At 34.3% G+C, this 12,520-nt stretch overlaps 2 protein-coding genes across 3 annotated transcripts; one reads left to right on the top strand and one right to left on the bottom strand.

Annotated features, from left to right (window-relative positions):
- The first annotated feature begins 231 nt into the window (after positions 1-231).
- On the top strand, positions 232-1,769 carry LOC120333344 (uncharacterized). Its single transcript, XM_039400744.2, has 4 exons — positions 232-349; positions 435-596; positions 985-1,134; positions 1,596-1,769. The coding sequence occupies exons 1-4, from the start codon at positions 292-294 to the stop codon at positions 1,742-1,744; spliced, it is 519 nt and encodes a 172-aa protein (XP_039256678.2). The 5' UTR covers positions 232-291; the 3' UTR covers positions 1,745-1,769.
- Positions 1,770-5,625: 3,856 nt separating this feature from the next.
- Positions 5,626-7,735, bottom strand: LOC120332790 (uncharacterized). Of its 2 annotated transcripts, none has more exons than XM_078119485.1 (5): positions 7,553-7,735; positions 6,955-7,222; positions 6,433-6,583; positions 6,176-6,291; positions 5,626-6,008 (listed from the first exon to the last, which is right to left on the bottom strand). In XM_078119485.1, exons 2-5 carry the CDS (start codon positions 7,204-7,206, stop codon positions 5,766-5,768), a joined length of 762 nt encoding a protein of 253 aa, XP_077975611.1. In that variant the 5' UTR covers positions 7,207-7,222; positions 7,553-7,735; the 3' UTR covers positions 5,626-5,765. The 2 variants fall into 2 exon arrangements, with proteins under 2 accessions (XP_077975611.1, XP_039256036.2); XM_039400102.2 differs by having other exon boundaries at positions 6,955-7,215.
- Between the last annotated feature and the right edge of the window lie 4,785 nt (positions 7,736-12,520).

The following is a 12,520-nucleotide window of genomic DNA, read 5'->3' as shown; positions in this document are numbered from 1 at the left end:
AACATAATAAAAAATCATGGGACTTCTCACATGTTAAATTTCCATTCATCATCTTTTAAATTTTCTCTTTAAATGAAATATTTTCTTTTAAAAAATTTTGCATTATGACAGGATGTTAAGTTATGGAGTTTCCCAGATGATTTATACTTTTAAAAGTCAAGGTCGTTCGCAATATAGCCTATATATATGACTCCTTTTCCTCATGTCCTCAATTGAGTTAGAAAGTTGTATCTTCAAGAAGCAATATTGAACAAAGATATTCGAATCTTTGAAAAAGAAAACAACGACAATATGATGAAAACTGCCAGTGTGATCTTTTTTGCTGTATACTTCACCAATGTCAATGCAGGTTTGTGCAGTTAGAAGTTGTTTTATTTGAAGTTGATTAGTAATTTTATTCAATAATATTTTGTTGCTAATTCATCATCTTTTAGGGATCCGATTACTTCCGAGATGGGATCCAAAATGTCCTGTCACTTATGCAACCGATCAAATAGTAATTTGTATTCATCGTTGTTACTCAAACGATGATTGCAATTACGGAAGAATATGTTGTTCGAACGGATGTGGAAGTCAATGTGTAAAAGCACCACTTGGTATGTGATTGTTCCGTTTAAATTCTTTGTTCCACTGCGTTCAATTATACTAATATTAATATTATTTAATTAAATCCAAAAATGGGGCTGTTGACTAAATCTGCATCGAAATAGAAAATTAAAATATAAACCGAATATTTCAAGTACGAGACTTTGAATGAATAAAAAATTCCTGTCATTGTACGCGGAAATCCAAGATAACGTAAAGGCATCAAGTTTGTGAGAGGATAATTGGTTTTAGAACTTATTTGTCGCTCTTAAAAAATGACACATCTTTGCAGTTTTATAATCAAGCTCTTATAAGAAACAATATTCTCTCAAAAGCTGAAATAAAAAAGTCAGTAGTTTTGTTCCGATTTAAAAACATAGATTTACTTTTATATTTTAGATGAACGATGTCCACCAATAGATCCAAGGATGTTGGAACTCCGTCAAAGAATATTGTGTCTTCCTCCATCATGTCACAGCAATGATCAATGCAAGAATGGAGATATATGTTGTTATAATGGTTGCCGTCAAAGATGCATCTCACCACCATGTACGATTTCTTTCTATATAAATTTGATATTTGAATAATTTTTACTTTTTTAACTTTCCATCTATTTGCTCATACTACGAGATATATGAATACTGGTGACAAACAGTATGTACATGAAAGTGCAATGTATTTTTCTATTTATTTATATAAATATATTATTGCGAAAATATCGATTTTTTAATATCTTCCACAAAGCTCTCGGTTCTAGATTTTATTGCTATTTTAAAGACTGTTGATGGGAAAAATGCGGCGGGAAATTTAAACAGTTTGGATAAATTATTGTTTAGACTTTTTCAATAAAAACAAGAAAACAAGACACTATGCGAGAAATGGCAAAATACATAGTTTTTTCACAGCACTATCTCCAAGTTTACGAATATATCGTCATAATAATCAAAAAAGAGACTGACGACGAGAAATTCATATAATATTATGTTTATTATTTATTTCATTTAATTTAGTTACAGACCCACGATGTCCTCCAGTTGAAGAGAGAGTTGGAATCTGCTCAAATGAATGTAAATCAAACATAGACTGCACAGAAGGATTAATTTGTTGTTCAAATGGATGTGGTACTCAGTGTCAATATCCTCCGTTTATTCCATTTTGATAAATTTGTGTGAAAAATTATAAAATATTATGTGCAAAATGCATTGTTAAAGTTTCTCTAGTACGAAGATGATTTTCCACAAACAGTTCTAAGATATCAGTGAATTTGCTGACTTATAACGTCTGGGACACCAAATCATCGCTATGTGGTCCCATAGGGTCATCTCGCAGTTGAAACGATGCAATCAATAATTTGTAAAAATTATGATCAACTAACTCAAAAATGTTTTATCATCTGACATGAAACATTACAAAGAAGCATTTTTTTTTTCAATTTGACCTAAAAAATGAATAATAGTAATGATGTAAGCCCATGAAACTATCCATCTGATTCTTTTCACTCTTGTATCAAATTTCAACATTTTTTTTCACCATCAACGTAACCTAATGTGTCACAAAATAACTAACATTAAAGTAACCATATTAATAGTTTGTAAAGTGAATTTCAGATTAAATGAGTTTTAAAATAACGACATGTTAAACTTCTCAATTTCAGTAACAATGGAATCAAATAATGACGATTTCGTATATATGGAAGGCGGACAGCTGCCCCGGCCAATACGCAAATTAAAATGTTGAATATATTAGTATAGTTGAATTGCAAATAATTAAATGAACATATATAGACTTTACGTCGCCAGCAAATTAACAAAAAGCTGTAAACACATTGCTTATAAAACGCAAATTTTATTTAGTCAATTTATTTCAATATACTGATGCTAGTGTTAGCAGCTCAACGGTCAAGATTAGGCATGTGTGAGGGCTAGTTCTTGATTTTGGTGTATAATTCCTGACCTCTCAATACTAACAATTTCCCATTGTAACGTTGTGAAGAATAGTAATTGTATCAAACATTCACTTCCGGAAACAATTCCACCAATTCCTTCCAAAAGTAATACATTGAACTGGCAACAACTGCATTGAAATCTTTGTACATTGATTTGAATTACCCCCAATTCCCGCCTTTAATGGCGCATTTCTTGTAATTAGTATGCAAGGGACGAAACCCGTCAGGAAAATCGCATACTGTATAACCAAGTTCTTTTAGTGCAGAATCCATAGACTCCCAGATTTGGACATTCCTGCACATTTCACTTTCATTTTCATTCTATTTCGTTTTGTTTACTGTATAAAACATTGATCGGAAAAAAAATTTGCAAAGAATATAGTACTAAATACGATATGTTACTTTCACATTCGGTAAACCTAACCAAAATTGCTATATTTCTTTCAGCTTCGTTAAAACATTGCTGATTTATAAAACATAGTCAAAAAAGTATACGTCAGCAAAAAGCTATGAATTAAATTTTGTTAGTCCAAGTCTAAGACAGCGGTTCCCAAACTTTCCGCGACTCCAATTTTCGTGAAAATTTAAAATAATAGATATTTGCGACTCCACAACAAAGAGAGCCCAACAATGATCAGTGGGATACAATGAAATAAGCCTAATGAGTCCAACTCTCGATTATATATCAACTATTAACTCCTGGCAACGTGTCTTCACAGATCTCATTTTAACATGAGAATCGAAGATAGGAAATTTTAAAGTTAAACCATGGCTGTCAAAATCGTGCAAACTCGCAGATAAAGTAGTGAAAAAAATTTCCACCTATTGGTTTTACTCAAATTACTCAGGTTTTTCTCAGTTTAGCAGATAACAAAACAACAGCATATCGTGTCTACCTTTATTGTTACGTAACAATAGAGGCAGAAATCACGTAACAGAATGTAAACGACATAAAAATATAAATGATTTTATTTTTTCATTTACACAGCATTTAAAATAAAAAAAAATGAAACATTTCTAATAAATGCAATATGTAAAATATCCAATCATATATTAGTTACATTTAATTAACACAATTCTGTTAATTTTTCGCTCCTTCTGGGAGAGACATATAAAACCGGCTATAACCCCTTACCAAGCCTGGTCGGGTGGAGAAAGTTTTTTTTGTAATACATTACATGACCAAGCATGCAATAAATGACTAAAAATACATGTTAGACTTATAAAAAGTCCATTAGAAGGGAGTATCGCTTGTCATTTCTTTTCTGAGTATAAGTGGGTATATGTATTCTTACGAAGGTCTGCCACCTCATTTTCAAATCGATGCTATTTATATAACTCGCGCTTTGCGTCATAGCTGAAACTTTGTTTTCTCTTCTATCACTACGGCACAATACGACAATAAAAGGATAGAGCGGTATTAATGCTTTCAGTATCAGATTTTAACAGCCAAAGTGCAGCATCCCATGTGGGCGTTAAAGGGTTTGTAGATATTTCATATAATTTTATCCTAGTTTCATGATAGTAAATCGTATAAATACATATCCAAACCAAACCAAAGTAGTCAAGGCCACTCTCCAAAGAGCATCTTTCATGTGCAAAAATTCATAATTAATATACAATGCTATTACCCATCCATATTCCAGCGTAGTCAGCATTTAAAAAAATAAATCATGAGTGTATGAGTGGGGTCAACGCCAATTGAAAAGGGGCAGGTTGAAATTTATATGTTATTTATTTTGCATGTCCTGTCTTTTTCGGACAAAATCACAGTAAAATGACACAAGCCAACTAGCCAATGATTTTTCCATCGAGATCATACTAATCTCTCAAAGTGAAAAAAATGGTGAGTTCATGAAAAGTAAATTTTCACGACAAAAAACACATTTCCACTCCAATTTCCAACCACATTCAATTTCTTCTAAATTTTCCAAATTGAATAAAAACTACAAAAGTTATGATTTGTTTTCATTTCAATCATTTGAAGATTTTCAAGCGTTTTGAAACTTGAAACAAGCGATATGAAGATTCGTGCAAATATTCTCATTATAGCAGTAGTCTATATACTATTGTCATTGCTGGTTTTATTTTTAATAATTTTCGTGAAAGTCGTGAAATTATCAAACATGACTGACAAATCATTATGGATCAAATCATTTTTTTTTTCAGTCAGCAGAAATAGCACACAACATTAACAGAAAATGCATCATGTAGAACAGTTTGTTTTGATAATACAATATAAAAAACAAACATACGTTTCCCATTTCGATCTCACTTACATAGCACATGTAGTTTTCACTGTACAATAAATACGATATCACAAGCCTAAAAATTTATTGATTTGATTTCAACTCTTGAATCCAGAGATTTAATAATGTATCTTCATCTTTCTCATCCTGCTGTGTTCGGGTTTTTTGATTCTAAATTGACCGTACGTAAATCGCAAATCAGTCTCGATATTAGTTCTACCGCAAATCTGATTTTGCTGCTGTAATTGCAGATTAAGATTTGTGTAAATTAGCAAATGCCTCATGCAGCTCAAGCTATCTCCTATTTTTTGTTTCTCACAGTGACAGACCCAATTGCTCTGAAATAAATGACGTGGAAATCCGTGTAAACGAGTGCGAATCGAACAGAGATTGCCGAAAAGGCCTGATTTGCTGTTCAAATGGATGCGGAGCACAATACCAACATCCACCGTTGGTATCATATTAAGGACCAATTTCAGGAAAAAAACAAACCTAGTCGTTGATTTTAATCTCTCTTGATTATATTATAATAATTAATGTGTAATTATATCAAAAGAAACAATTCGTAATTTTTGAAATTTTCTCCAAATATTATAGGCAAGATTATATCCGACAAATTAGACAATATTAGAACATATTTAGAAAAAATGATTATAAAATTCAATTATAATTGCATTCAACAATTTTAAATACGAATTGCTATATTTTCATTCAGCTCTGTTAAAACATAACTGTTTAATGAATCATAGTTAAAAAGTGTACGTCAGTCGAAAACAATAACCTAAGTTCGTTAGTCTGGGCAAAGATCCCTTGTGAGAAACAATTACAATTACAGACAATTACAGACAATTTTGGGAAAAGATTTAGAATGAATATAGTGGAGTCTGAATAATTCCTGTATGTGCGTCAAAGATCAACGATCAAGTTTATGTATTGATTTAAGCTAAACACGCAAACAAATGTTCGCAAAAAATAAAGCATGTCATTCATTTAATCCTTACTAAATATATTCCCAACAACAGAATTCCAGCTGATAATATAGTGACATTTGTTAACATTTCTCTTCGAGCTTGCTTTAAAAAGGGCATTTCCCATAGTATATTCGCTAGTTCACCATCCTTGTTTATCCACGGATATGGTTTTGTTGGTATGGGTTTATCAAGAAATTCACATAACGGTTTCCAATCACTTTTGCATTGAATTATTAGAAGTCTATCTTTTGGACAGCTCTGAAGTGAAAGCAAATACAGAATGATATTCAAATAAAACATAACTGATATTGAAAATGGTCGTTATAATTAATTACTAGTCGGCATGCTACCATTGTCTGGGTAATAGCTATTCCGAAGATATATAATCTCTTGAAAGTTATATTCAAAAAGGATATTTTACTTACATGAGTGACATGAGCAATATGTTTTCTATAAGCTAACTTGAAAGGCAGTACTGCTAGTGTATGATTCGTGAGGAAATTGAATATGCCGGTTGTTTTAGGTCCAAAAGCGATAAGACCTGTAAATGCATAAAACCATACACAATTTTTTCAAATTTTACAACTCCCAATATCACTCGTTCCCTGAAGTTTGAAATAAATGTTTTTGTTCAAATTTTAATACAATTATTACAGCATAATATACATACTTAAAGACTCACATGGATTATTCAAATATGCAGCAAATTTTCTCCAAATCGTCGAAAAAAGGGGATAATAGTAGCGATGCAATCCATTGCCAGTGCCAACAATCCTTTGTTTCCTTATACTTTTGTACCAAATTTCATCACTGTCTCTCACCATCAATATAACCTAGGATATCAACAATTAGAATCTAGATAATGAAATAGGAAGCTGTTGAAGCTGAAGCTTACGCCGCGTGCATGTTATATTTTAGATATTAGTAAATTTATAGATTTCCAGATGTCCACAAAAATAATTCAACTCCTAAATGTCTTACAGTAAAGCATAAATTGTGGATGAATATGAAATCTATCATAAAACGAGTAGACATATAGGTGCGTTTAAGTGCAGTTAATATTGGTGTAGAAATATATCATAAATTTAATATTTTATTTAAAATATTAATAAAAGTGATACATAATCAACAACGTCTGATGCCCAGAATGAGTTTTTTATCTTATTTATCGTTATAATTTTGGAATGAAAGAATGATACCAAACCTTTGCTTCTGGGAACTCCTCCACCAATTCCTCCCAGAAATAATATGCCGGACTGGCCACACACGCATCGAAATCTTCATACATTGATCTAAATTCATCAGAATTCCAACCTTTGCTGGCGAATGTCATATAATTCTTGACAAAGTGAACAAACGCGTCGGGAAAGTCACATACTGTATACCCCAGTTCTTCCAACGCAACATGCATTGACTTTGTTCCGCATTTGGACATTCCTGCGCAAATCACCTTCATTTCTGATCTCTATGCTCTCCACCAATACCAAAAAAACTTATAGCCTTATCACCATTAAATGAATAATCATTACATTGGTTGTCGAATATACGACTCTATATCCGCTGATGTCCAACTGATCAATCACAAAAAAGGCTATATATATATAAACCGCAATGAGGGGTGATGCATGATTCTAAATGCATAATAATACATAATACTTCAGATGTTTTTCATTGAAGGATATACTAGAAAAGCGAAACCAATGTTTCCTATCCTCTCTGAAATGAATCCAAACTGGGTTAATCGTGCCAGTAAAATTATCTGTAAATTTGCTATACGTGCATGCAACTTTGTTCAAACATACCTGTTGTATGGATCATAAAGTGTACGCCAATCAGCATCAATAACCCAAAGGATGTTATTATAAAAAAGTGGTTGTCAATATTTCTGGCCGAGCAGAACATCAATGAAACATTCTGAATGCTTCAAGGAATACCTTTGCAAAAGTTTTATTGTCTGAATTGTATCAACTTTAAATACATATGAAATAAAACCTATTATCGGTAAGAACGGTAAAAAAAAAAGATCTTTAAAGTGTAGTATTGGTAATAATAGCGACAAACCTAACAGGTATGTAACTATGTTCAAACAATGCAAATACAACAATATAGGCCAGAGGTGTGCAACCTTTATTACAAGCGGGCCAGATATAAGTAACTGGATGAAGCCACGGGCCGCACCTTTCTTCAAGATAGCCTTTCTAGTAGTTACAGGCACAAACTATATGTTCTTTTTGTTGTTGATAATTCTGCATTGTTGGGGTCCTAGTGGTCATTGCAGAAATGGTGATTTGAAACGCATAAATTTCTAAAGAAAAATGCTATTCAAATTATTTGTTATACCGACTTTAAACAAATTTTATGGGCAACCCTTTTTGTAACATTATGTATTTTCCTAGCTAGTTTTACTAATATGTCAGTGGCACTCGCGTGCTGGTATAGGTTTTGCTACGCAATGGATTGAAATTGCTTGCGCGTAACACATTAACTAAACTAATAACTCGTTAAGCGGGCACACCATTCAAAATTGGCCTCCGCGGGCCGCACAATTTTTTTCTGTGCGCCGCATTTGGCCCGCGGGTCACAGTTTGCACACCCCTGATATCGGCTCTCGTATTTGAATGGTAACTTGCCAAACCAGAATATGCAAGTTCAGCGTTGAAAACCAGTCGTCTGAACAACGGTGTCTCGTGATAAAAATCTTTATCATATAATCGTAATTTTGTATTTTGTATATTCGCTAGTTTACCATACTTGTTTATTCATGGATATGGTTTCTTTGGTAGAGTTCGTTGTGGGAATTCCTATGTTACCCAAACTTTCATGCCTACTAGTGGTGTGCAGAATCCAGTTGCCGGATTTTTATTTGGCTGAATTTTTATGATTTTCCCGATACCGGATTGGATTCGGATTCGAAAATCAGACACTGAGCTGGATTCATCCGGATTCTTAAAGAAAAATCAAGATTATTCTGCTTCTCAAGGGCACTAATTACATGTTTTTCAATTTCGACTGATGAAATGACCATTCTGTCAATTAGTCGTGTTCTTTGCCGCCACCGCACGTATTTTATTTTGACTATTTCAGGAATGCTTTGCTACACTTGAATGGTGAAGGATTCTTCATGGTTTTGCTATATCCTGAAGCAAAGGAAACAACCTCCGTCTTCTATTTTGGTGCAGTTTTTGAAAGATTTTATTAGCATGAACAACTATAAAGTCCATTAACTTAGGAGTTTACCATTTTTGCTTTTAAATTAATTTTGGAATTCAAAAATGTGAGCAATAAATTGTTGTTGTTTTTTCTTTCTAGTATTCACCTTGTTGCTACATTTTTGTTTTAAAAAAATTCCTTTTTTTTTCAACAATTAGACCAATAAACTATTTACATTATGTGGCGGTTCCACGATCGCATTTCAACTATCTAGTGGTCAGCGAAGTCGGGAGTTTTTTGATAAGGTAGACCAGGGTGGCCAAACACTCCTCTGTTTACAAGCGTCGGCCATGTGACAGTAGTGACGGAACGCAGAGCCGTCTTAAGGACGCGCAATCCAGTTTTTTATAGCTAGGTCCCGAAATACCAACTTAGACGGACTTGGTTGGTATCAATAATCTTGCTTACGCTGCAAGTTTTTAAATTACTAAATATAACAATTCGTAATAAAATGAGTGTCGCAAGAAAGGTGACATAAAGAAAACATGGCGGAAACGTATTTCCTTGCCCATCACACAGTGTCCGCTTTGATTTCAAGTAATATCTGTCACGAAAGAATATAATTTGAAGTCACATTAACGCGAGATGCGCAAAACACAACGGTAATTATCGGGAATTAACTTTAAAATAACTGAAGGCTTTATATATCTTCTTTAAAAGAATGCCACCCATGCAACATAATAATAGTCTGATTAGAACAGTAAACTCTCGTTGTTTATTAAATTTGAAGTAAGTAAACTCGCGATATTTCGATCACTTTTGGGTATTCTCCGGCCTGCGGCCCGGGAGACCTCCTCAAAAGTTTTAGCGGTCCTTCAACCTAGCAACCTTGGACCACTCTGAGAAAGACTACTACGTACCGGTAAAATTTCAAACTACAGTTGTGACTTGTATCCTTTGGTATTTTCATTCACGTTGAGACTGGAGGCACGAATCTTTATTGTCACACTCCCTTAACCGATATATCGGCCCGATATTGCGTATCTGCCGATATATCATATATATCGTCAGCGGGCACCGTACATTTGAATCCATGTGTATATCCGCGGGTTCAATCTATATACGGGGGCTAAAACCCATGGGTTAGGGTTAGTATGGAAATTTCATAGGTGCAATATATGCAGGTGCAATTGTCGTGGGTTCAAATGTACGGGAACCATATATAACAGTTAAAAAACCTAAAAATGTTCGTAAAAGTTGTTTTATTTACTGTTGGTTGTGATTAAATTTAATGCATAATACACTTATTTGGTTTATTGTTTTATATTTAAATTACACATGAGGGGGCACCAAAGTCTTCAGTGCTTAGGGCACCAAAGAGGCTTAATCCGCCCCTGTCTACTTTAGACATCGGGAACCTTGTAAAATCTAGTATTTTGTTTAACTAAAGCTAAGCTTACTATTGTTACGAGATTTCAAACTCCTTTATACCCAAATTTGACAGATAATTTGCCACTACGTTTGAGAATGCGCGCCTAGTGAATTGTGATACAAAACTAGAGGATTCTGGAACATATTTTGTGACATCACAAAAAGCGATAGAGTCGCGCAGCAATAGAATAAAGCTTTTCGTCAGTTTGTAAGTACTAGTTACAGTATTTGTCATATTTAAATCGGACCAGCGAAGCTAGTTTTCAAAATACTACGAAGATGCCTGAACGAAAAAAGGGTTATGAGTATCGTGGATTTTAACTTGTGCTGAATGTGAGCAGCTGTTCACGGCCCGCAGCGACAACATGCAGCATCAGAAGTCACATTAAATATATATTGATATTGTATCCGTTGACTTTTGAGTAAAAATTTCAGGCCTGATTAGGTAAATAAATGCTATATGGCTCGCACGGAAATGCAATTGAAAATATTACCTTTTATGGCTCTCTTGATCAAAATGGGTTCTCGACCCTTGCTGGCTACTCGAAAAAAATACTCTCATACGTGGTAAGTTACTAGACGCTAAATAATGGGAATTTATATGCCGCTGGTAGCGAGCAATCTTCATGCATTTCCTGATTTTATTTTTCACAGATGGCTTTATATCGACAGTGTAACGTTGTAGATTAGGAGCAAAGGCGTTCAATTTGCAATAAATTGGGTTAAGGACCACTTGGAATGAACGCAAGATATTCATAAATACTCTTGTTGGCACACCCAAAGTTAACTACCAACGATCATCTGGTGGATCTATGAGAAAATCTCAATATGTTTAAAAAACTCTTGCAAATTGGTCTGAGCTTCCAGTATACGAAGAATTGTTCGCATCTACGTTTGAGATGCTTTGTAGAACTTAAGTGTCCTGGATTAAAATAAGACCTCTGCTAATGTATCAGCTTTTGAGCAAAAAAGTGAGCGAAAGTGAGAGACGATAGAGGGTTTATACTTAGTCTATCAGCACACTAACAACTGTTAACTCGCAAAGTTGCCAATAGTGATTTGCAGGATCAGGTTGCCGGATTTAAATTCGGTCGAATTTTCATGATTTTTCGATACCGAATTTGATCCAAATTCAAAAATCTGAAGAGTCGGACTAATATTAATTATTGAATTTTTAAAACATCACTTTTCACAGCTTTCCAGCTTGCCCAAATATATCTACACGAGGTAAGAATTTTCAGGCGTACATCGTCTATTGGTCTGACATTTTTCTTCGTTCGGGTGCTATTGACAGGTTGCATCACCGTAGTTGAATAATCACATCGCAAAGTATATCGGGATGCGTATCTCCACAATTTCTTTGAGGTTTACACTAGACCGCATTGTCCCGGCCGTTCTTCACAAAGCTATTGAAATATACATATTCAGCAGGCAGTATTAGATCTCGGCAATATTTTATATCGTTCCCAATTTTACCGCTTTTTATAGTCAGCAGTCATATTACAGTACATTGCGAAGATTACAATTTGCGGCAGGTAAATTTAGCTCGTGCGTAAAATCTATTGCGACTAATCAGAATTAGCAGATGACTTGTTCAAGGTACCAGAACTCGGGAGTCTTATATTAAGTATATAGAAAGAAGTGCAGAGTACGAGCGCTATAATCTTGAATGAGCTTAAGTTCGGATATGGCTATAATATCTGTGTGTTGAAGAGGTGGTACACATTCCATATGTGGGGTTTTGTTTTTTATCAATTCCAAAAAACAGCGTTATTGAAACTGCTCTAAAGCAGTGGTTCTCAAACTTTTTAAGCCGTCCCTCCCTTTTTTTAGAATTTGTCAAGGCTCGCGCCCCAACTAAAAAACCGGTATTCCTGAAGTATGCGCACCAAGATGTCGCATAACCTGGTACACAACCTGAGTTTAGGTTGTGCGCCATCTTGGTGCGCATACTTCAGGAGGTCCAAAAACGAGAATATCGGTTGAAAACCGAAGACTTATCGATCGAAATTTAGGGCATCCCCCGAAACAGAAACTGAGGTTTCGGTTTATTTGCTCTTGCTCCATAGTGACACAATGTGTCACATCACTAATTAATCAATAACTCGCTAATTATACGACATAATTCATCCAAAATCAATAGGCTTCTGGTCCGAGATATGATGAATGCACATGCAAAAATTTGGAGC

This window comes from Styela clava, chromosome 13 (genome assembly GCF_964204865.1).
Source record: "Styela clava chromosome 13, kaStyClav1.hap1.2, whole genome shotgun sequence".
In the NCBI taxonomy this organism is placed as follows: domain Eukaryota; kingdom Metazoa; phylum Chordata; class Ascidiacea; order Stolidobranchia; family Styelidae; genus Styela; species Styela clava.
The sequence above is the reverse complement of the archived record's forward strand: the minus strand, read 5'-3'. Positions and strand labels throughout refer to the sequence as shown.